General features: G+C 32.3%; 1 protein-coding gene across 1 annotated transcript in view; it reads right to left on the bottom strand.

The window, feature by feature from the left end:
* LRRIQ3 (leucine rich repeats and IQ motif containing 3) overlaps positions 1-26,734 on the bottom strand; it is a 144,727-nt gene that overhangs the window by 38,268 nt on the left and 79,725 nt on the right. The window contains exon 6 of the mRNA XM_019743761.2: positions 11,825-11,951. Coding sequence (XP_019599320.2) covers positions 11,825-11,951 — 127 coding nt within the window. The remainder of the gene's footprint in view (positions 1-11,824; positions 11,952-26,734) is intronic.

A 26,734-nucleotide genomic window follows, 5' to 3' on the forward strand; every position in this document is an offset into this window, starting at 1 on the left:
GACATTGAAGAAAAAAAACTAAAGAAGATACAAATAAATAGAAGCATATACTGTGCTCATGGCTAGGAAAAATTAACATAATTAAAATGTCTGTACTACCCAAGGAAATCTATAGATTCAAAACAATCCCTGCCAAAACACCAATGGCATTTTCACAGACCTAGAACAAATAATTCTAAAATTTATATGAAACCATAAAAGATCCCAAATAACCAAGGAATCTTGAGAAAGTAGAACAAAGTTGGAGGTATTATGCTACCAGATACCAAACTACACTACAAGGCTATAGTAGTCAAAACAGCATGGTACCGGCATAAAACCAGACACATAGATCAATGGGACAGAATAGAGAGAGCCCTGAAATAAACCCATGCCTATATGGTCCATCAATCTATGAAAAAGGAGCCAAGAATATGCAATAGGATAAAGACATTCTATTCAATAAATGGTGTTGGGAAAACTGGACCAATGCATGCATGCAAGAAAGAAAATTATACCACCCTCTTACACCATATACAAGAATGAACTCAAAATGGATTAAAAACTTAAATGTAAGACCCAATACCAAAAAACTCCTAGAGGAAAACAAAGGCAGTAACTCTCTGACATCGCTCTTAGAAATATATATACTTTTTGATATATCTTCTAGGGAAAAGGAAACAACAGAAAAAATAAACAATGAGATTTACATCAAACTAAAAAGGTTTTGCACAGCAAAAGAAACCATCAACAAAACAAAAGACAACCTACTAACTGGGAGAAGATATTCACCAATGATACATTCAATAAGGGGTTAATATACAAAATTTATAAAAAACTCATACAACTTAACACCAAAAAAACAAACAAACAAACAATCTGATTAAAAAACAGGCAGAGAACACGAATAGATATTTCTTCTAATAGGACATACAGATGACCAATCAATGTCACTAATCAACAGAGATACGTAAATTAAAACTGCAATGAGATATCACCTCACACCTGTCAGAATAGCTGTCATCAATGAATCAACAAACAACAAGTGTTAGTGAGGATGTGGAGAAAAGGGAACCCTTGTGCACTATTGGTAGGATTGTAAATTGGTGCAGCCATTATGGAAAACAGTATGGATGTTCCTCAAAAAATTAAAAATGGAACTACCTTATGACCCAGCAATTCTACTTCTGGGTATTTATCCAAAGAAATCCAAAACACTAATTTGAAAAGATATATGCCTCTCTATGTTCACTGCAGAGTTATTTAAAATAGCCAAGATATGGAAGCAAACGAAGTGCCCATCAATACAAGAGTGGATAGAGAAAATGTGGTACACACAGACAGACAGACAGACACACACACACACACACACACACACACACACACTATACTTGTATATACACACTGGAATACTACTTGGCCATAAAAAGAATGAAATTTTACCATTTGCGATAACATGGATGAACCTAGAGAGTATTATGCTAAGTGAAATAAGTCAGACAGAGAAAGACAAATACCACAGGATTTCACTTATATGAAGAATCTAAAAAACGAAATAAATAAACAAACAAAACAGAAAAAGACTCATAGATACAGAGAACAGACTGATGGTTGCCAGTTGGAAGGAAGGTTGGGGGCTGAGTGAAAAAGGTGAAGCAATTAAGAAGTATAAATTGGTAGTAACAAAATAGTTATGGGAATATAAAGCACAGCATAGGGCAGACAGTCAATAACACTGTAATAGCTATGTATGGTGCCAGGTGGGTACTAGACTTACTGGGGGATAACTTCATAAAATCTATAAATGTCTAACCACTATGCTGTACACCTGAAACTAATATAAAATATTGAAATCAACTGTAATTGAAAAATTAAAAAAAGGAAAATGCACAAAATGTATTTGAAAAGTAACAGAAAATATTACTTGGTGAAAAAAAAAACAAAAGTAGTTTTTAATAATGAATTAATAAAAACTCATGCCAAGAAACAATAATCTATTCAAGCAACATCAGTAAAATATCTGGCTGCTTTTAAAATTAACCATTTTGTTAAAGCAAGTATAAGGTAATTGGCTGTGATTTAAACGGAAGAAATTTGAGAAAAATGTTATTTTCTCTCTAATTCTTATTATAATTATTTTAGATAAGATAGTTTTCAACTCCCATGACTTTTTTAATATCTGAAATATTAAAAATAAATAGGAGAAATAGAATTTTATATAAAATAGGTGGTAGCACAATATTCAGATTAACGGAGAAAATGACAGAATTTATTAGTTTTCATAGATTCAGATAGCTTAATCGAATACAACCATATTCCCATGCATTAGATTTAATTATCTCATAGCAATACATTTACAGTCCTCGGGAGACATCATAGTTAAATAGAAAGGGCATTAGACTTTGAATCATGAAACAGAGCCTGGAAATAGTACCCGCTCTGACATTTTGGGATTATGTGACCTTGGACACATTATCTTAGCTCTTTAAACTCAATTTTCCTCCTCTGTAAAACAGAAATAATAAATTAAATTAAACGTTACTCTAATGATTAGTGATGTTGAACATTTTTTCATGTCTGTTGGCCATCTGTATGTCCTCTTTAGAGAAATTCTCTGTATGTCCTCTACCCATTTTTTAATTGGGTTTGTTTGTTTGTTTGTTTGTTTGTTTGTTTGTGGGGGTTTTTTTGTTGTTCAGTTGTATGAGTTTTTTATAAATTTGGGATATTAACCCCTTATCAGATGTATCATTGGCAAATATCTTCTCTTATTCAGTAGGATGCCTTTTTGTTTTATGCTCAACCTCACTGTTCATTAGAGAAATGCAAATAAAAACCATAATGAGATATCACCTCACCTCAGTCAGAATGGCTATCATCAAAAAATCAACAAACAACAAGTGCTGGCAAGGATGTGGAAAAAAGGGAACCCTTGAGCACTGTTGGTGGGATTGTAGATTGGTGCAGCGACTATAGAAAACAACATGGAGGTTACTCAAAAAATTGAAAAAGGAACTACCTCTGACCCAATAATTCCACTATTGGGTATCTATCCAGAGAAATCCAAAACACTAATTCAAAAAAATGTATGCACCCCTATGTTTATTGCAGTACTATTCACAATAGCCAAGGCATGGAAACAACCAAAATGCCTATCGGTAGGCAACTGGATAAAAAAACTGTGGTACATTTATACAATGGAATATTACTTGGTCATAAAGAAGAATGAAATCTTACCATTTGCAACGACACGGGTGGATCTGGAGAATATAATGCTAAGTGAAATAAGTCAGACAGAGAAAGACAAATACCATATGATCTCACTTATATGTGGAATCTAAAGAAAAGAATAAATGAACAAAGAAAATGGAAATAGACTCAGAGATGTAAGGGGGGAATAACTGATGGTTGCTAGATGGGAGGGGGTGGGAATGGGGAAGAAAATAAAAGGATTAGAAAGTACAAATTAGTTGTCACAATATTACCACAGTGATATGAAATACAGTTTGTGTAATATAATCAATAATGTTGTAAAGATTTTGTAGGGTGTCAGATGAGCTCTTGTCTTACTAGGGAGACCACTACATGGACTGTGCAAGATGTCTGACCACTGCACTGTACACTTGAAGGTGATGTTGAATAATATGGAATGGCAACTATAATTTTATATATATATACATACATTAGAACGATACATATGTGTGTGTGTGTGTGTGTGTGTGTGTGTGTGTGTATATATATATATATATATATATATATATATATATATATATATATATAGTGTGTGTGTGTGTGTTTTCTTTACAGAATGTGGAGTCACATAGGGAAAGCTGAATCACATAGGGAATACAGTCAATGGAATTGTAACAGCTACAAACGATGTCAGAGGGGTAGTAGACTGTGCGGGTTATCACTTTGTGAGGGGTGTAAATGTCTAAGTATTACATTGTTTTGTACACATGAAACTAATAAACAAATAATAAATAAAAGTTACAATGTGACATTATCAATCATTGAGATGGCTAAGGCATTTTAATTTTCACAATCCATTGCTAGTAGCTGCACAAAGCGTTTACTTGAGAGGGAAGTCAATCAGGACTGTGCATGATTTATAAGTGAAGTTTTCCAAGGGTTCAGACATCTCTTGCCTGGAACACACAGGTGTCCCAAAACTCCCTACTCCCTCCTTCTTCCCTTCCGACTTTTCCACATCTAACATAAAATGAAGATACAAGTTAGTTTAATTTAAAATACCAACATAGATTTCAGGTCAAAAATAATGGATTAAATACTTTAAACATAGGTTGTTGTTGTTTTTTTGTTTTTTTTTCTCCCTCCTTGCTCCCCAGTACCATGATCAAAAATAAAATAAACACACAAAAACAATGAGAAAGAAAGGCAGAAAACAGCAGACACACCAGAAAACATTTGCAAGCTAGAAAGCAGATGGGTAAAAGGTAACTGACAACAGACACTATAAAATTGCTATTTAAGGTTTGATGTGGGCAAGCAAAGAAGAGGAAAGCTGAATCACAATGAACACTAAAAAGGAGGGAAAGTGGAAGCATACTTTAAAGAACTGTTTGGAAGACACATTAGGTTGGTGCAAAAGTAATTGCAGTTTTTGCAATTAGTTTCAATCTTTTATACTGCGATTACTTTTGCACCATCCTAATATATCAACTGATCCTTCAGCAACCACACATCACCAGGTGACTGACTCTTAGACCCCTCTTTCCTGACAGGAGACTAAAGATTCACCTCCCGGAGAAATTAAACCAAAGAGATTCTGGATTCAGGAACTTCAGGTACAATTAAGGATGAGGGATGAGGGCGAAAACTGGGAAATAAAAGTCTTCATATCAAGTTTTGCTGAGAACACTGGCAGTTACTCATATAGCATAGGAAATATTGGAGGATTCTTCTTCTGAAGAAACCTTGTATCATAGGTCCCTGAATAGAGTCTGGACTCTGTTATCCTACATTAAAGCTCAGAAATCAATAAAACCCAAACACATATATGAACACAGTTTCTAAGTAGCATTTCAGAACATTATTTGTAAATACAAGTAAAAAAACAACAAAGTAATCCTTGAGCATTTTTGCAAAAAAAGCTCTAAGAATAAAGTAACTGGGGGAATAGGAAAATATGACATGCAGAAAAACCACCCACAAAAACAAACTAAAAAGCAAATCTGTATGGTATTAATATCCTCAGAGATGTAGAGAAGATATTGCATCTATGAACCAAGAACAACTGTATATATTTTAGAAATTTAACTAAGTAATTAAGAAACATAAGTAGAAGAAAAAAATGAGTAAATATCCCGGAAAAGAGAACAAACATAAAAAAGAGATGAGGAAATAATTTTAAAAAGAGGAAAGTTAGAGGGTCAGCCCAGGTCCATCTGAATAATAGAAGTCCTAGTAAGAGAAAAAGACAAACAAACAAACAAAAATCATAGATACAGACAACAGTTTCGTTGTTACCAGAGGGTAAGAGGTGAGGAGAGGCAGAAGAGGATAAAGAGGGTTCGATATATGGTGATGGAAGGAAAACTGACTCTGGGTGGTGAACACACAATGCAATATATAGATGATATATTATAGAAATGTACACTTGAAATGGATATAACTTTACTAACCAATGTTACCCCAATACATTTAATGAAGATTTAAAAAACAGAGAGAAAATGGAACAGAAACTATAAAATAAATACAAAAATAGTAAGTCTTAAAGATGGTAGACTAGGAAGCCCCATGACCTCATCCTCCCACAGAAATATCAAGTAAGTAACTACAGAATAACTGAAATAACTTCATAGAAACTCTGGAAATGAGTCAAACATTTATGCAAGTAAGTAAACATCCAATCAAGAAAAATCCACTTTTTTTTAGAAGTTTTATAAATTTTATTGAAAAAACTTGCCAATATTAGTACACATTTTTTGTGCTTGGTTGGATCAGTTGGTTTATACCAGATCAATGAGTCCATTCTCAGATGGGCCATCCAAGACTCTATATTAAGAGATCCCTAAGAAAAATCCACTTTTAAAGCAGTAAGAAATCCCATGGCAGCTGTACTTGTCCTTCCCCACACCTTCCCCAGTGCGATGCAGCACAGTCAGGAGGAAGCGGCCTATTTTTAGTTTGTCTCTCTTAGGATGGAAGGAACAGAGCAGAACTTATTTGGAATGTTATAACCTGTGTCTGGGCTGCTTGAGGGAGCAGTTTGTGTCTCACCTGACTCAAAGTTTGAAGAGACATGGCAATATAGTTTAGATCACAGGATGGAAACAACAGGAGGAAATGGTGGCCACCATGGTGCATTAAAAACTTCAGGGAAGATGCAGATCCAGACTCCTGGGAAAACAATTGTGGGCAGAAAAATACAATAGAAAATCTAAGGCCCTAAAATAAAGCTGGGGAGGGACTCTGGGAAATTAAGACACTTAAAAGCACCTGGGGAAAATCAAAAGAAAAGAACCATACATATACCGGCCCAGACAGGATGCACACCCACAAAGGACCTAAGAAGAACTTGAGCCTTCCAACTGAGCTGATCTAAATAGCAAGAGTCTGCCACACAAGTCTGCAAAGAGCGGAAGAGGTGTCTATTTTACAAATTCCCAATTTTCAACAGACAGTCACAGACATACAAAGAACAGGGTAACAAGGAACAAAATAAATCCCCAGACTTTGTTCCTGAAGAAACACACATATCAGACTTATGGACAAAGACCTTAAAATGTCTTTTAAATATGCTCCAAGGGACAAAAACAATGGACAGAGAACTAAAGGAATAATGAAAGCAATATATAAACAAAATAAGAATATCAACAAAGAAATAAAAATTATAAAAGGAATCAAACAGAAATTATGACGAAGATCAATAAAATAACCAATTTGAAAAATCCAAAAAGGGGTTCAATAGGAGACCTGAACAAAAAAGAATCAGGTGAGTATAGTACAATAAGATATTTTGTGTTACAGAGTCACCACATTAACATAACTTTTTTACAGTATATTTTTACAATTGTTCTAATTTCATTATTATTTATTGTTGTTATCACTTACTATGCCTAATTTATAAATTAAAGTTTATCATAGATATGCATGTATAGGGAAAAAAATACATAGTATATATAGCGTTCAGTACTATCCAAAGTTTCAGGCATCCACCGGGGTTCTTAAAGCATATCCCCCATTGATAAGGGGGGGGGCTACTGTACACATTAACAGAAAGAAGAAAAAAAAACATATAAACATCTAATCAATGCAGAAAAACACTGACAAAATTCAGCACCCATTGAAGATTAAAAAAAACAACATTAAACTATCAAGGAATAGAAGGAAATTACACAAAAAGGTCACATAAGAAAAAACCAACTGATAACCTCATATTCAGTGGTAAAACGCTGACAATATTTTCCTCTAAGATCAGGAATAAATCAAGGATGACTGGTTTCACCAGTTGAATTTATTATAGTACTGGGAGTCCTAGCCAGAGCATTTAGAGGAACTAAGAACTAAAAGGCAATGGAGTTCTCAAAGGTAACACTAAAAGAATTAAAAGACATGCAAATTAAAAAGGAAGAATTGAAATTATCTCTGTTCATAGAGAACAGAATCTTATACATGAAAAACCTTAAACATTACACACACACACACACACACACACACACACACACTAAAATGAATAGACAAATTCAGAAAAGTTATAAGATATAAAACCAATACACAACATAATTTGTGTTTCTATACAGTAACAATGAAGAATCCACAAAGAAGATTAAAAAAACAATTCAATCTACAATAGTTTCAAAAGGAATAAAATACACAGAATCAACTTAACCAATGAGGTAAAATACTTGCACACTGAAACCTACAAAATGTTGCTGAAAGAAATTTAAAATGACACAAATAAATGGAAAGACATCCTATGTTCATGGACTGGAAGAATATTATTAAGCTACTACTGAAAGTAATCTACAAATTCAATGCAATCCCTATCTAAATGCCAATGGCATTTTTTGTCCAAACAGAAAATCTATCCTAAAATTCATATGGAATTATAAGGAACCCCAAAGAGTGAAAGCAATACTGAAAAAGAAGAAAACTAAGTTCTCAAACCTCTTCATTTCAAAACTCACTACAAAGCTATGGTAATCAAAACTGTGGTTCTGATATAAAGACAGACGTATAGATCAATGAAAAAGAGTAAGAGCCTAGAAATAAACTCTTATATTTATGGTCTAATGATTTTCAACATGTGTATAAAGACCTGGGGGAAAGGTTAGTCTTTTCAACAAATGGTGCTGGGAAAACTGGAGTCCACCTGCAAAAATGTAAAGTTGGACCCTTACTTTATACCATATACAAAATTTAACAACAAATGGATGAAAGTCCTACACATAAGAGCTAAAACTATAAAACTCTTACAAGAAAACACAGGGCAAAAGCTTCATGATACTGGATTTTGCAATTTTTTGGATACGAAACCAAAAGCACACGCAACACAAGAAAAAATAAATACTCTGGATTTCATTAAAATTATAAATGTTTCTGGATCAAAGGACACTATCAACAAAGTAAAAAGGTAACCCACAGAATGGAAAGAAATATTTATGCATCATGTATCTGATAAGGGATAGATATCAAGAGTACGTAAAAAATTCTATAACCCAACAACAACAAAAAGCCAATCATCCAATTAGGGAATGAGCAAAAGGATTTAAATAGGCATTTATGCAAAGAAGATATACAAATGGCCAGCATGAAAAGGAAAAGATGATTAACATCACTAATCATTAGGGAAATGCAAATCAAAATCACATGCACACATTAGGATGGCTACCATAAAAAAAAAAAAGAAAAGAAAAAGGAAAGAACAAGTGTTGGCTAGGATATGGAGAAACTGGAAAACTTCTGTACTGTATTTGAAAATATAGAATGGTACAGCTGCTGTAGAAAACAGTATGGTTGTTCCTCAAAAAATTAAAAACATTATATGATCCAATAATTCCTCCTTAGGGTATATACCCAAAACAATTGAAAGCAGGGTCTCAAAGAGATATCTGTATACCCATATTCATAGCAGCATTATTCACAATAGCTAAAATGTGAAAGCAACCCAACTGTCAATCAACAGATAAATGGATAAGCAAAATGTTGTATCTACATATAATTCAATATTATTCAGCCTTAATAAGGAAAAAGTTTTGACATGTTACAACATGGATGAACTTTACAAACTATGCTAAGTGAAATAAGACAGCCACAGAAGGACAAATATTATATCACTCCACTTACATGAAATATCTAGAGTAATCAAATTCTAGAGACAAAGTACAATAGTGGTTTTCAGGATCTGGGGGAGGGGAGAATTGGGAATTAACGTTTAATGGGCACAGAGCTTTAGCTGAAGAAGATGAAAAGGTTCTATAAATGGATGATCATGATAGTTACACAATACTGTAAACTTAGATAATATACAGTTCAAAATGTTTAAATGGTAAGTTTTGTGTTATATATATTTTACCACACACACACAAAAAAAAATAATACAAAAGAAATACCTAGAACTGAGGAATATTTCAAATTGAAAAACCACAATAAATTGAATGTAAAGAAAATCCACCATAGCAAACAAACAAATATCTATGAGACAAATCACTGTGAATTTGCAGAACACCTGCTATAAAAGAGAAAATGCTAGATGTTTCCAGTTGCATGTGAAAAAAAATAAACAGAAGTTCATATACATCAACTAAGAACTAAAAGGCAATGGAGTTCTCAAAGGTAACACTAAAGGCTAAAAGACAATAAAGCAATTCTGAAAAAATTCTGAAAGAAGTTCTACACAGTAAAATCATCATCCAAATATTAAATGTAGCATAAAGACATGTTTAGGCTTTCAAGGTTTTAAACAATTAACCTCCCATGTATAATTTCTCAGTAAACTAATGAAGAAAACTGCACTAAAATAAGAAAATAAACCAAGAAAAAAGAAGATACAGAATCCTGGAAATAAGGGTCTCATTACTGCATAGAGACAAAAGAATTCTCAAGATCACAGTTAAAGAAATTGTAGCTGTTAACAACAGATTTAGAGAAGAAGCAGTCCTGAATAAATCAGCAAAATGAAGGACTCAAGCAGAAATATCTTGGGGGAGATATATGTGTGTGTGTGTGTGTATATATACACACACACACACACACACACACACATACACATATATGTGTGTATACATATGTGTGTGTATATATATATACATATACACATACATATGCATATACACATATATATGCATATTCATATATATGTATATACATATATGTATATATGTGTATATATAAATAAATATATGCTTGGGGATAGTAGTGGTTTGAATGGTATGAGATTTTCAAGCATGTTTTCAAAAAAATACTAGTATATGAAAGCAAACATATTCCTAATATCTTGTGTGGCTCAGCTGTGAGTAGTATTTACATAGTCATAATAATTAAAACATTAAGTACTAGTTAACCTCCAAATAGTGATACTATAATTCTACTGGGATAATAGAAGAGGGGCTATATAAGTACATTAGGAAGTATTTATAAGAGAATTAAATCTCTACATTTCACAGTGGAAATTTGTAGATAATATCTAAAATTGAAAAGAAATTTTAGCAAAATAAACATGTTATTTGGAAACATAAAAGTACACAGAAGAGTCAGCTACAATTATTAAATGCTATCTCCTTGGAGTAGCAGGAAGAAGGAGCTGGGGGTATGGAGCATGGCGCTACTACTTTTCCTTCGATTTTAGTTTGTAAGCCTAGGAGTTGAATAGCTGGATAAAAATAAAATTGCTTTTAAATAAAAGATGCAGAGCTTTGTGAAATATATAGTTCATGAAACTAATGGAAAAATGATGAAATAAAAAACAAAGCCACTGACAGATGAGGATCTGGCAGAGTTAGATCAGTTTATACACAAAGAAAAAATCAGCAGTGATAAAGACACCACCAGGAGTTTTTAAAAAGAGAAAGATTTGAATACTTAACAATTAAGAGGCTAGAGGGAGGAAAAATGGGGAGTCACTGTTCAATGGGTATAAATTTTCATTTATACAAGATGAAAAAATTCTAGATATGTGCTGTACAACATTGTGCCTATAGATAACAATACTGTATTATACACTTAAAAATTTGTTAAGAGGGTAGGTCTCATGTTAAACGTTTTTATTACAATAATTCAAGAAAGGTGTAAGAGAAACTCTTGATAAAATTTATAAAACCTTGAAACGTTTTTACAAAAATGATTTAGTGGTTCTTCTGTGAACAACAGAGGTAAGGAAAAAAAATCATCTCATAATATAATTTTATCAGAAAAAGTTATGCAAAAACAAAATAAAAACAAGTACACATTTGATAACCAAAATTTTGTTAATAAAATGAAGTGTATTTTTATGTAGCAAAAATAATTATGCTCAAAGCCTAAAGGAAATTTCATATCATTGTTTATTGAAATAATTTAATCGATCACATACTAGACAGATTGCTGAAAAATGTACCATGCTCACATAATGTTTTAGTAACAAAGTTGCTAACATATATTTGTCCTAATGACCAACCTCTATAAAAAATTAGATCCTTGATACCTATGAAATAGCTTTGTGAATATGTATATTTATAAAATGTTGAATGAGATATGGATATTTTATCTAGACTGCTCAACATATATTTCATGGAGTCTTATATTTGTAGTTCAAAATTAACATGTCCAATTTCTACTGAATGTAGTTACTTTTCACCAAAATCTATTCACTAATTACGATTTTAAAATTCACATAACTAACCTTGAATGAGATGTCTTGATTGTTTTGATTTTATGCCAGTATCTTTTGTTTGTAATTCACATAAAATAGAGGAAACATGTTTTTTCTGTTCACTAGAATTTTCTAAACCAACAGGATAATTCATATTCTGTGGAAACAAAATAAAAGCAATGTCACCAATGATAATATCTCTTATATATGCTTTAGAATTCTCAAAGAAGTCTCACATGTATTACACAACATGATTGATTTTCATTAAAAAAAAAAAAAAAATCTAAAACCTGTGATAGGCAGAGTTAAGAAAAGATGAAAAGAGATCCACTGTGTGTAATTTTGATAAATTGTTCTTCTATTAATTTAGTGATATACTTTGGACAATGCTCTCAGAGACATTAAGCAAAAGGGGAACCTGTCAGGAGGTTGCCAGGACTAAAGGAATGAAGGGGAGGAGAAATAAGGAATTAACAAAGAGAAGTGTTTAGTGTTGCCCAGAAAGCATGAAGGAAGATATAGAGTAAGTAAGAAGGGACAGAATTGTTTTGCAAAACACTAAAAGGTAGTAACATGGGAAGAAAGGAAAATGGGACCAGAATTATCACAAGTCTTAAATGTACAAATGGATTAAGATATGTGTGGAAGGAATAACAAGTAGAATATTGAAGCAGCTTCATTGAGAATGAGGGTGCTGTCAGACGTAAACTATACAATGTCTGTAAACTGGTTGGGAACGTTTTAATAATTAATACTGTGGTATCTGTCTTTCTCCCAGGTCACCGGGAACCCAGGCTCTTTCAAAAGTTATCTCGATCCTACTGCATCTACATGTCTTCTGTACTCAAGGTTTACTCATGAATCAAGATAGCTGCTAGAGCTCCAAACACTATGTGTGTATTTCAGTCAGCAAGATGGAGGAAAGTGTAAAATGGGAAAAGGGCACAGTACGCGTATCTTAAGAAACTTTCCCAGAGGTCTTTCCAATAACGTGTTTTTTTAACTCATTGGCCACCCATAGCTACAAAGGATAAGGTGAGAAATGCAGCCTTTTGTGCTGGGTACTTTGCTGCTGGAATAAAACTGGGGCTCTGTTAATAAGCAAGAAGAACAAGACAGATATTGGTAGGCAATCAACAGTCTGCCACTGCTCTGAAAAACAAAAATCAGAATCTTGGGTGGGGATATATATTTGTGTTTTGAAAAACCTTCTCATGTATTATACTTTCCTTGATGAGAACTACTGGTCTAAATTCTGAAGACTCAAAATACATGTATCTTCAGATATATCTCCTTTCTGAGATGTTTGTTTTTGTGTATTTGTTTATGGAATACTTGAAGAGTGCTTATCATTTGCTATGATTTTAAAGTTCTGTACAGATATTAATTTACGTTATACTCATAACAACCATGCTCTTTCACATTGGAAAATCTCACAGACATCACATGGTCAAGAGAAATGAACTCATATCACTCCTCCAAACCTATTAATACTTACTTCTAGTTTCGGTGAATAGCACTACTTCATCCAAGGAAAGGAAATTCACATAAACTCTCTGATACCTGATAGCTGATAAAATTTTGAAATAGAGAACTCATGGTCATATTTCCCCTGCCTTGGCCTGTCCACTTAGACAAATATCCTTTATTCTACTATTTAGCAGAGACATTTGGATGTATGTGTCTTGGTCCCCTGTATTTACAATTTTCTGCTCAAATTCCTATCCCTCCCAACAGAAGTATAATTAATTAAATATATTTGAGTTTCCATCTCTTAAATTTTACATGTGATGCTCGCTAATTTATTTATTGAAAACAATTTGTCTCTATGCAATGATTCACTGTGCAAGAATTTTTTTAATGCTCATGACAGGTACTAACTGGTCCTGGAATAACTCTGCTTTTATTCTTCATGAAAAACTCTCACTAATCAATTCTTACACAACACAATTTTTTGTAAGTGTTTACTTGAACAAAAGACTACTTTTTTGCCAGAAAAACAAATAAGCAGGTACTCATTCTGTTACATATTCTCTTTATAGTTAGAAATTTTTCTTAAGGTTGCCAAGAAAAATTATAATAATCACACACAATATCAACACATTATCGAAATGTGACTTTAAGCAATGTTGCCTCTATTTTCATCTGGGTTCAATTATTTCTATTAAATAAAGTATGACAAAAAAATGTAGACAACTGTTTTGTAACCAAATGTGTAACAATCAATTCCAAATGCTTTTTCAACCTCAAATTTGCCCATCAGTCCTCTTCAACTTGCACCACCTTAACACTTCAAATTACATCATCATTCTTCTATCTTCGTACTTCTATGAATTTGGTCTATTTTGGTAATCTATTTCGGTCTCTCCATCCTAACAATGCAATTCATCATATGTTAAGTATCAGCTCAAATTGTATTCCTTTCTTTCTTCTAGATCTCACACTTATAGTCTACCCATGAGAAAATAATTAAAGTGGAATGTCAGGATATGTTTAACAATTCTGTTTTTACTAGTACTTATTCCTTTACCTTCCCCTGATAGAATAATAAAACTAAAAATAAAAAGTTTCCATCTACCTGTCAAATCTGAGTATCCAATCTCTGTCACAAATAAAGCTAATTTATAAAATCATGAACTTTAAAAGTCCTGAAATTAAATAAGTAACTAGTTAGTTGCTTTCAGAAAGAGATTTTCTTTAGTTCTCCCACTTACCATTTTTCATATATCTACATGTCACCATTTGTCATAATTTAAAATAAATTTCCCTTCCTTGGCTTTTATAAAAGAAGAATTCGTAACAAAGTGTGTATATGTGACAGTGAAACAAATCTATAAGAAGACGATCAGCGTCTAAAGCCCTAAATGAAGGCTTACACGGGCTGCCAAGGTACAGAAAATGGGCTTTTCTGTTATATGTACTGAAAGAAGGAAAAGGAAGGATACGCCCACTTTTTGACTGATCTTTGAAATCATAGAGAAGGAAAAGTTATCAGAAGCCTGGGAATAACCTAATAAATATCTTGTTTTCAATATCGGAAAGTATATTAATTATAGTGCCTTAAATCTAACACTGGTCCTCAATAACTTTAGGATATATTTTAAGGATGTTAGCATCTAGGAAAGGGATTATCACCAAAGAGCAGTATAAGCTGACAACATGCTAACTACATCAGACAAAACTCCATTTTTTAACAGGCTCAAAATTAATTCATATTCAAATATCCTCGATAGGATAAACCTGCATTTCAGCAATATTTGATAAATGCTTTTACTCTTTATGAAAAGACAATATGATTAGGTGGAGATTAGAGATGTTGAGTCATCACATGGAAATGAGTAAGGATTAATAAAATGATGCCGACCTGAAGGGAGATCTCTAATATCATAATATGTGGCCTTGTTCTTAGCTCTATCCTGGTCGATATTTATATGAATGATTTGAATAAAAATATAAAGAAAATGCTTATCAAATTTTCATATGAGGTACTAAAAGAACAAAATCAGTTAACACCAGAGAGAAATTTAAAATATTATCAATAGACTGGAGTAATAGATCAAATTAAACAAATGAAGTTTAATAGGAATAAATATTGCAGTGGGCAAAATTCATTTAATCCCTGCAATACACAATGTAATTTAAAACCTGAGTGATAAGAGACTAAGATATTTTAGTTAAGAGTAAATTAATTAAATGTTCATTGTGTGATGACCTCATGCTATGCTATATCAAGCATTTCATCTAGAATGTGGGAAATGAGTTTTACCGTATTCGCTTCTGATCAGAACTATAGCTAAAGCACTGTATCAGATCAGGGCAACACATTTTCAAATGATTATCAATAACCTGGAACACGAAAAGACAGCAGCCTACATACTGAACAATTTTTAAAGTAACCTCTATATAAGTAAGCCATGACTAAATTCAGAATAGAAATGAGGTAACAAAGAGATTCAGGCTTCTCACCGCCTCCAACTTCCATCTTACTCATCTTGTAAAAGCATTCTCTTGTTCAAACCATAAAAATGTTGAATTTGTTCTCTATTTTATCCTTTTTCTGAAACCCTCCATCTAAACCATCAACAAATCTTGGCAATTCTACCTCCTAAATGCATTTCAGATCTGTACACTTCTCTCCATTTTCACTGTACTTCTCTTGTCTAAGCTATAATCATCGCTTCCAACCACAAATAGTCTCCTGTTAGTCTCTGCCTTCACCCTGGCTCTTACAAGACATTTACATTTGTCGAAAGGTAAATCTGATCGTTTTCTCTTTAGCTTTAAAACCCCTATTGGCTGTCTAAGATGCTCAGCCTTTACTGTGAACTACAAAAACCCAGCAAAATATGACCTTTGACCACATAGCCAAGTCCACATCATGCTACTTGACTTTGTTCATTATACGCCTGCCACACTGGATTTCACTGAAACCCTTGAACCCAACTCAAGTAAAAGAAACTACCATATTCCTCAGGTCCTTGTTCAAACTCTTTCCCCTGCCTAGAACACTCTCCTTCCCAAACTTTGCTTGGCTAGCTTCTTATCCTTCAGGTCTTAACTTTCCATATTATCTCTGCAGAAAAAAATTCTGTGACAATCTTATCAAAAATAGGCTTCCTCCTACTATTTTCTATTTCAGCATTGTTTTTATTTCATTCATAACATTTATCACAACTTTATTTGTCGGTTTACTTGGGTTACACTTGTTTTTCTTTTGTTGTTGTTTTGTTTTTATTATTATTTGTAATCTAGTCCATGAGGAAAAGGATTTTGCTTGCCTTGTTTACTTGGTGCCAAGAATGGTCCCTGGCACTCAGCAGATACTCAATAATTATTTCTTTAATGTTGAACAAATAGTATCGAAGAGAAGTACTAGAAGGATTAAGTGGAAGTTTGGGAAATTTGGTTCAATATAATATAAAACTAAATGTAATTTTTTTTTTTTGGAGAGTCCAACAAACCAGACATAATTTTAAAAGAAAATCCCTATCTTGTATTTTCTAAAGAACTCTATTCCAAATAATACTTTCCAACATTCCTTTCTTTTACCTTTACATCTTCTATATTCTATAGCTACTCCAAAGCTTTTCACTCAGTAACTCTGTATGAATCTCCAACTCCTTTCTTCTAAGTTCTATATCATGTATATCAACATCACCTCTGACATTTTTAGAGTCTCATCTATTTTATCATTGTTCAATGTGTTCCACACATACACACAAAAGCATAAACATAACCATCTTGTAAGAATAAGTATCTCTTTACTCAGGCACATCTCTCTATCTATCTTGTTGATTCTACATTATGATAAGCCAGAGAACGAAGTAGCAATGAAAGAACTCTCCTTTTATGGTATTAAGTGGAGAATCTAAGAAAAACTCGCCTATAATGGAGAAGAGACATTTGTATATTAATAAATCTCATCCAAATAAAATAAAAAAATTATCATCATGCTAACTGAAAATTGGAATAGATTAACTGAGGAGCTATGAGGCTCCTTGTAATTGACAAACTAAATAATAACTGGTTGTCAAATATCAAATGGATGATTTTACTAGATATTTATTTCCCCAAAGAGTTATGATAATTTATAATTGAAAAATTGAGAAATGGTAACAAAGGTAACAATTTCTTTTCTCTATCTTCTTTCAAGACCAAGGGTAAATATTTTATACTAAAGTCTGTCTTTGAAAATCAAAATTCATTTTCTACCCTTCATTGTTTGAGTTTCCCAACTAGTTAGTGTTCTGAAGATTGTGTTTGTTTTCACATTATGTATTATGCAAACCAGAGGCCTTAACTTTAAAGGATATTACAAGTCTTTGATCAAAGCAGATTGTTAACACACATTCATTGTTACATTGTCTATCTAGTCCTATATTATCTATAGTATTTTATACCTGAACAAGTGTTTGTTTTGTCTATATTACATATTGTTCATTACATAACATATGCTCCATTTCAAGGATTATATCAAAATCCTCTTTAGAGTTACAGCCAAGTCAGCAGACCCTTGGTATCCTACCCCATATTGGTTTTTTGTTTGTTTCTTTGATGTTGTTTTTGTTTCCTTTCCTCTTCCCAACCATGACATCATCTTTAAAAGTGGTAATCCAGACCTTAGGTTTCTCACATAATAGTCAAAGGGGTAACTTTAGGAATATGCTATAACCCAAACCAGAGGAGTTGCCCTTTTTGTCTGAATGAAAACTATGTGCTCTAGTATTTGGCCACACAGCCTCTCACTAGTTTAGCGAGCAAAGCCTTCAACAGAGGGGATTCTAATGTGTAGTGATACATATATAGCAAGTACCTCTTGAACTCTGCTTAAGGTTAAGTGCTGGTTAACAGGAAAAATCACGGACAAAGGTGCATGATGTAAAATAAAGATACCTTTTAAGATATTTCCTATAAACAACTGTCAGGTTTAACTGCTACTTGAAAAACCGCTAATACTATTTGATCTCAATCTTTATCTTAACAAAGAAGACTAGAAGCAATAATATTCTTGATACATGGGGAAAATAATTCACACAAAAAATTACCCAGATAAACAAATACAGGAGACACATAATAGATACATAAAAAATATATTTCTCTTATATACAAAAAGTAGCCAAAGTAAATAATTTGAATATTATGTTGAATAATATGTTTTGATTATTATGTTGAAAATTATGTTTTGCTGCAAATGTCCAATTAAGGAACACATGGGGAAAAAAGCATCATAGAAAGACATGCTCCCTCAGTTCAAGAATACTTAAGGTCTAAAGTCTATCCTTAGCAAGATTAGAGATGCCAAGTGTAAATACTGAGGCCCACTCTTTGTCTTCTATATTACAGTGGATACTTGGAAATAGCAGTTGTCAAACCCAGTAAAAAGAGATGCTGCAAACTTCCATGAGATATTAGGGTAGGTTACAATTTCAAGTTAAGAGAATATAATGCTGGGCTATGAATTATAAAAACAGATACTAAGTAAAATAATGAGCATGAGGAAATTTCAGAGTGTGCAGGTTTGTTTCTTTGAAAATTTATCCAGAAATGTATTTGATTAATTACTACTTTTATGACAATGCAATTATATTCACAATATTATTTTTCCTAATATGTTGATTATACTAATAGCCAACACATTACATAGTAATAATTGAGAATAATTCTGTATCTGGTTTACCTACAGATCACATTTTATAAAAAGTATAACTCCACACAGTAAATATCATTTTGTTTATAACTGTCAAAGCATGTGTCGCATTCTACCTTTTATCATAGTTAAGTACATTGCTCACTCCTAGAAGAAATGATACTCTGAGGACTAGGATTGGGGTTACTGATCTTGATACCCCTGCACCACTTTGGATTCTTCAACCTCGCTCACAGTACCAACTCACAAAGAACAAAAAAAGATTGAGAAATTTGATTAGTTTATTAAACAAATATGTACTAAGTCCCAATCATATCCATAGCACCATGCCAGGTATATGTAAAAACTTATTATTTTGTGAATATTTAAATTCTATAAATATCAAAATACTTCATAAGTATTTAATGATTCATCCTCTATATAGATGTGGAAAACATGAGAAGCAAGATAAATACATTGAAAATGAGGAAAACACAAGTAAAAAGCATAGGCTGAATGCTAAACACTTTCCTGATAAAAAAAAACAAAACATGTGTTTTACTAAACTTCATTTATTAACTTAATCGGTTAAAATAATATTTTTCAATTAGTAAATCTACCCATTTTGAAATGAAAAAGATGCATTATGCATTAGTAATATAAGTTAATGTTACTTAAGTAATGTCCAAAAGAGACAAGTCCTATGGTAGTGTAAAATTGAATGAGGGGCAATGAAACAGAATTTTCTAGATGGAAAAAAAAACACCTTTTTTCTTAACAGTAAAATACGCGTCTATAGCTCAAGAGCCTATATTTCCAGGTATATTTGAACACTGTCTACATTTATGAACAGAGGAGAAGAGCAACAGATGGGGCTTGAAAACATTTTCCTGATGTTTAGGTTGACCTTCTATACCCTAAGCACCTTAAGCTAATCCAGCATTTCAGATGGTTTATATGTTTTGAATTAGGGTTTAGAATATGAGAAGGGGTGTTATATTACTATAAAGAAAACGTCTTAATAAATTACCATAGTAGTCATATATATAATTATATTTCTAAAATAAAGCACCAACTTAAATATGCTTTTGCAAATACATATTGATAAACTATCAAACTGACTCAATATCTATTACTTATTTTCTAAATTTGAAGTTTTAGCCTTGTGTAAATGAGAGTAATAGATTCATTTTGGGAGTTCAAAATATTAGTGAATGCTGCTTCATATAAGCTTTTATTGCAATACTAAGGACTAAAATAACTATTTCAAATGCAGTATAACTATCATCCTTCTCTCAAAAAGCTACATGTATTCCAGTAACTACTGCAATCCACCTTTTGAGAAAAAGGTGGATTATTTAATAGGTGGATTATACAGTAGATGAATTATGTAATATATATGCCTATATACATATATATATACATATATATATATATATATACACACACACACACACACACATACATACTCAGGATATACACATATATATGTAAATATAAGTTATATATTACATATTTATATATGAATTATATATACATATATTACATATATATATATATATATATATATATATATATAAAGAGAGAGAGAGAGATCTAGTGAGTGCTACTACTGACCCTGGTAGTCAGCCTACAGGCTCTTCGGCCTCAGTACAAATCTAAGTCTGGGTGACTTTGCAGCGTACTCGGGTACAGCTTCCCTAACAACCTTAGCTCTGCTGCTCTTATTGGAAATATTTCAGCCATGGTCCAAATGCTTCTTACTTGCCTGAAGTCCATATTCCTGCACCTGGATACCACTACTCAAAACTGTAGTTACCAAACTTTCAATGATACAAATAGGCTATTTAGGTTCTTAATCTATTAAAGTAGGTATTGTCAGAATCCTTATATTTTATTAAACAAAAACAAATAAAAAGAAAGGCCTTCAATTCACTGAGTCTCTCTGGGCTTTCTAGGTGAATACTGTCAACAAAAATCCAGGATTGGATGGAATATCTCTAAAACTCTTAAATAGACCAGAGAAGACACGTGATTTAAAAGTTCATATTTTTTAAGACATGGTACCTAAATTTGTTTTGAGAAAATTCAGACCTATAAATCTCTAGATGAGTCATAAAACACAAATCTTTATCATTTAAGGCTTACACCAATATTGAAATACACTGAAATAGCCACTCTCACCTTGAACATATAAAAATTCATTCTAAATAAATGGTAAAGAAGGGTCATTTTATTGATTTTGTTATTTTTTTTATTAGAAAAAGATGGACAGCTTGAAAAGTTTTGCATTAGCAGTCTTTGTAAAGCAATTTTTTATGATGGTATGTTTCACTGGATTTAAAAATGGTATATTAGCTTTCTTGTATGAGGCAGCAAATAATTGCATGAACATTTTTATGCAAATTTCAAATTGTCAAAATATGCTGTCTTGGATGAATTACTAAGTGTATTTCTCTTTTCAACTTTACACTTATCTTGTGTGAACAGCCGATATGCCTACTGTCCAATCAGGGATGGGTTTTCATGCTGTTGTCCAGGGAATGATGTGCATAATTCCTTTTGACACTGATGAGAAGTGAATATATAAATCCAGCCCACTTCAGTGAAAATTGACCCATAATTTTGTTTTACCCTGAAGAAAAATACAGTAATAAAATTTAAAGATGAAAAAAATACTGTTAGACTCTCGAGGTGTACCATTAGTTAATGATAGTCAGCAAACGTTACATTCTGCCTTGTGGACAGTGAGCTCCAGATTTGCATAGGTGCTCATGAATTCTAATAATCATGGCTCTCTATATGATAGGAAGAAACCTAAAAATGCAAATGACAGGTTTTTCACATTTCAGTGAATTCAAAAGTTAAAAGAAGGAAAGGCATGCTTTTTACATTATTTTCTTCTACCTCTACTCTCCACTAAGATGTTTCTTATGAAATGATTATATGCATTTCCTATAAATATTTAGAAGTTGTGAATATATACTGTTCCACACATAAGGACTATGCATCAATTTCAAAAAGTATTGATCCTGTATAAAACTCTAATGGTGTCTCTGAACTATTTTCAAGATTATGTCAGCATTTTTAAGATTTGGGGGAAAAAATTACTTGGCATAGTGAGCAGATCAATTGCCACTATACAAGTATCTTATCTCTCATAATGACAAAAAACAAACAAACCAATGAAAAAAACAACTCAGTGAAAGTTAAGGTTATCTAGCAAAATATTTTCATTTTCTTTAATACCCCATTAAGTACTTACTTACTATTCATTAATTTACATACATAATTTGTTTTTATTCTTTTGATATCATTAGCTTATAGCATTTCTATAATAATGAGTTTATTATAATGACTACAGTATATTATAATCCCTTTACCTTTTCTATTTTCGAGGGCGTTCTAAGTCCTAATGTCACAGGACTGGCAAAAAAACTCTGTTTTATCGACATAACTCATCACTAGAAGTCCAATGAGCTATCCATGGTGCTATATAGCCACCTTATTTACATAGCTCATAACTCTGTAAGATCCTTTTATACTCTATGTTTTATTTTTGACTTGCACCTTATTTTTAATCTATCTTCTTTCAATGATAACCTTAATTGCTCCTGCCCACATTAAAAAAAAAAAAAAAAAAATGCAACAGTGATAAGCAGAATTCTGTTAGCTACTCTTTTCACAGTAGTAGGCTGGATTAATATTTTCAGAAAATATACTAAAATAACTCCATGTGTTATCAATTGTAACTCAATATAAGTAGAGTTTGGATTATACTTACCTTAAATGCAACAAATAGTATTTTATATGAGTAAATATCTGTTGAGTGTCTCCTATGTGCAAATCACTGTGCTAGGTAAAGGGTAGCAAAAACAAGTAAAATACAACCTGCCATGAACTGCTTAAATTCCTACAGCCAAAGAAAAATAAAAAATCACAGAAAACAGTCACCTTCAAAGGAAGCAGTATATAAATAAAATTAAATAGAAACATGTACCAAAAAAATATTAGTAATAATATTCCAATTAAATCAGAGAAATTAATTTAATCTTATATTAAAAGAGAACAAATCTTTGGGTCACATCAAGGACTTTATCCTTTTATTTTATGCTGCAAATTGAAGTGAAGAGGGAAACAAATAATGAGGTATAATTCTGGAAATAATCTCATTCTTTAACGAGAGGAAGTAAAGATCAGATTCCAGGGAGGAGGTTTTGGCCTTGGAGCCAAGAACCTAATTTAAGATGAATAAACAAAAGCAGTGCCTACTCTGAGATGGAGACTGTTTGTTTGATGGCATAATTGTATAAAGAAGGAAATCTGCTAGAATGGAGGTGAATTGGAGTGAGGACATATAGCGATGCTGTTATACTATATTAGCCCTATCTATGAAAAAGAAGACTTTGCTCTCAAATAAGAGGCTGACTGATTCACAAGATCAAATATAGTTCATTTTCCTGAGCTTAATTCTAATGCTGGAATCTCACAATATGCAGCAATGGTTCTCTTCTGAAGGTAAAGCTGCTGGTAAGATATAATCTTCTATTGCTGTAATCACCCTTTCCCTCCTTCAGTACTACGAAATCTCCAACATACAGACTCCTCTCCTTCCAATTCTAGGACCTAAGATAGGAGACAATAAGCCTCTCCAGACCAATACCTAGAGTCCACAATTTACCTTTGCTCATAGACTAACACATAGTCCTGGCCATTATGTTTTTATCCCATTCTTGAGCCTTCATCACTGTTATGCTTTTGCAGTTTCCCAGTTCTAACTTGACATCTTCCTTGGGTCATTCCCCAAGCCTCCATTCTAGCAATCCAGTCTTCAGTGTAAGTTTTGTTCTTAAGACAGTTTTCAGCATAGTGCCTAGGCTTTGATACCTGATGACAGACCATATTAGTAACAGCTTTCTAGCTCAGCCTGACCCAATTTAAAGGTAGCTCCACTTTTCATACCTTCTTCTCATGTGTACAAATGACTATACGAATTATACAAACAGTCAAATGGTGTTTGCCAGATGGACAGAGAGAGAATGCAGCTTACCGCACTTATGGGATATGAAGCTTCTTACCAGACTGACCATCCTTTGCTAGTTACTAACACTACAAAAAGCCCATTTCCTGTATTGCTCTGTGGCCAAGTCGAAAACCTTCTCAGCCTAACCAATTTGGCTTTAGTTAATATTTTCTTTACTATGAATCTCAAGATAAAATGTATGTTAAAGTTTCAATTTGATATTTTGAAAACTGTAGATGTTATCGGAAGGTTGAGCTCTTTGGAAAGCATCTGGAAGAAACTGGGAACATGAATTAGGCAGATGTTAAAAAAGGAGCTAATATTATAATGTGAGGCAAACAGGTACGAATGAACAAGGAGACTGAAGAGAAAGGTGAAGAGACTGAACCAGCTGAAATATACTGTTAAGAACAGAATAATGAGCAAAAAACAGTGAAAAGGTATTGAAACCATTATAAAAGGCTCAGAAATTACTGGAATCTACAGCCTTTATTATGCACTTTCATCTAGACTCCAGAAAACTACTACACTCTCTTGTCATTTGTCCCTGACATTTCATTACCTAGAAAACTTTAGGTTGATGGGTATAAGGTTTCATAAATAAAATAATTAAATAATCAGCCTAACATTTGGTTGTCCACTGTCCTATACAAAAGTTTGAATAACAAATACAACTTGTTAATTGTAAGTAATTTTATAGGTATAACTGCACATATGGTATTAAAATATATGAAGAGACTTTTTTTTGCCAAATAATCATTTTAAAAACTCAAGTGACTATCAATATGTCCATTAACAGCCCTATCCAACTTCAGTTTCCACAATTCCTCCCATAAATCTCTTAATATAGTTAGGATAATTTTCTTTCCATTTACACATGTGCCAAACTAATTCTCACCTCCATAGCTTTGTTCATGTAGTTGTTTGTTGTTGTTGTTTTTTAATTTTACCCTTGATCTTTTCTTTCTTGACATTCAATTTGTTTGCATGTTCCACTACACATGTGGTGCTTAATTATACAGAAATATTAGTCATTATTCTATTACTTCATCTAAGCAAGAAATTCCTAAAAAGCAAAAGATTCCACTCTTTTGATTTTCCCGTAGTATGCTGAGGTGAAAAAAGCACTAAAGTTAGAGCATAGACCTTAAAATTTAAAACAAAATTTTAACACTCATAAAAAAAAATCTATACTGATACCTACATATATATATAATGTAGGCATATTATATAAAGGCATATATATAATGCCTTTAAACAGGTAAAGCTGATTGTGTGATTATAAAAGCTATGAAATTTGCACTATAAAATATGGTCTATCAGTAGGATAAATCAGTGTTCTATATCAGAAAATCATCAATTGTGTCTAACGACTTTGAATATTCTTTCCATTTGTCAACTCTCAGAACATTTTTCTCCACACCAAATTTTATATTTAATCATCAATATTAAAGTTGCAAACTTTTCAAAACTTTGAAGGTAAATAAAAAGCATTTGCACATGGGAGAGGAGTTTGCATGTTGATTAATCTTTGAATTTGAATTGTAGTGATATGAAATACAAATTTTAGAATAGATTTAAATCTTACACATAACACAATAATCGAACTATACTATGAAGATTTTTAAGACATTGGGCTTTTTTCTTCAGTACTATATTATTTAAATAACAAAAATTCTACAATGCCAAAATGATTGTAAGGGTGGACATGTAGAACAATAGAATAGAAATTAGAGCCCAGAAATAAATATGGTCAAATGGGTTCAGACAAGGGTACCAAGATAATTCAATAGGAGAAAGATGAGGTTTTATTATTTTTTTTCAAAAAATGGTGCTGAACTACTGATTATCCACATATAAAAGAATGATGTCAAACCTTATACTATATAAAATTAGCTCAAAAGAAATCAAAGGCCTAAATTTAAGATCCAAAATTATAAAATTCTCAGAAAAAAACAAAAAACAGAGAAATAAATCTTTGAGCTGTTGGTTTAGACAACAGATTCTCAGATGTGACATGAAAAATATGTGATCAAAAATAAAAAATCCAGTTTAACTGGATTTCATGAAAATTAAGTAATTTTGTGCTTTAAAGAATACCATTAAGAAAATGAGAAAAACCATAAAAATGCACCTAAGCCATCAAAAAAAAAAAAAAATGAAGAACATCTGCATAATTGGAAAAATATTTTCAAACCATAGATGTGATAAGACTCTTCTATCAAAAACATATAAGGAATTTTTGCAGCTCAACAATGAAAAGACAACCTATTATAAAATGATCAAAGGATTTGAATACATAGTTCTCCAAAGAAAATGTACAAATGGCCAATGAATACATGGTAAGATTCTCAACACCATTAGTCACTAGGGAAATTCAAATCAAAACCATAATAAAGTACTGCTTCATATCCACTAGGATGGCTATAATGAAAAAGATAGACAATAACAAGTACTGGTGAGCATTTGGAGAAATTAGAATTTTCATACATTGATGATACGAAAGCAAAATCGTGCAGCTGCTACAGAAAACATTTGGCAGTTCCTCAAAAAGTTAAATGTAGAATTAAGATGTCATCAAGTAATTCTACTAGTAGGTATACACCCGAGAAAACTGAGAAATGTGTCCACACAAATATTTGTACATGGATGTTCACAACAGCTTAATTAATAATAGCTGTACATTGAAAGCAACCTTACTAATGAATGGATTAAACAAATTGGTACATACAATTAAATATTTTCCAGCCAGAAAAATTAAGTACTGATTCATGTTACAGCATGAATGAAT

This window comes from Rhinolophus sinicus, linkage group LG06 (genome assembly GCF_036562045.2).
Source record: "Rhinolophus sinicus isolate RSC01 linkage group LG06, ASM3656204v1, whole genome shotgun sequence".
Classification (NCBI taxonomy): domain Eukaryota; kingdom Metazoa; phylum Chordata; class Mammalia; order Chiroptera; family Rhinolophidae; genus Rhinolophus; species Rhinolophus sinicus.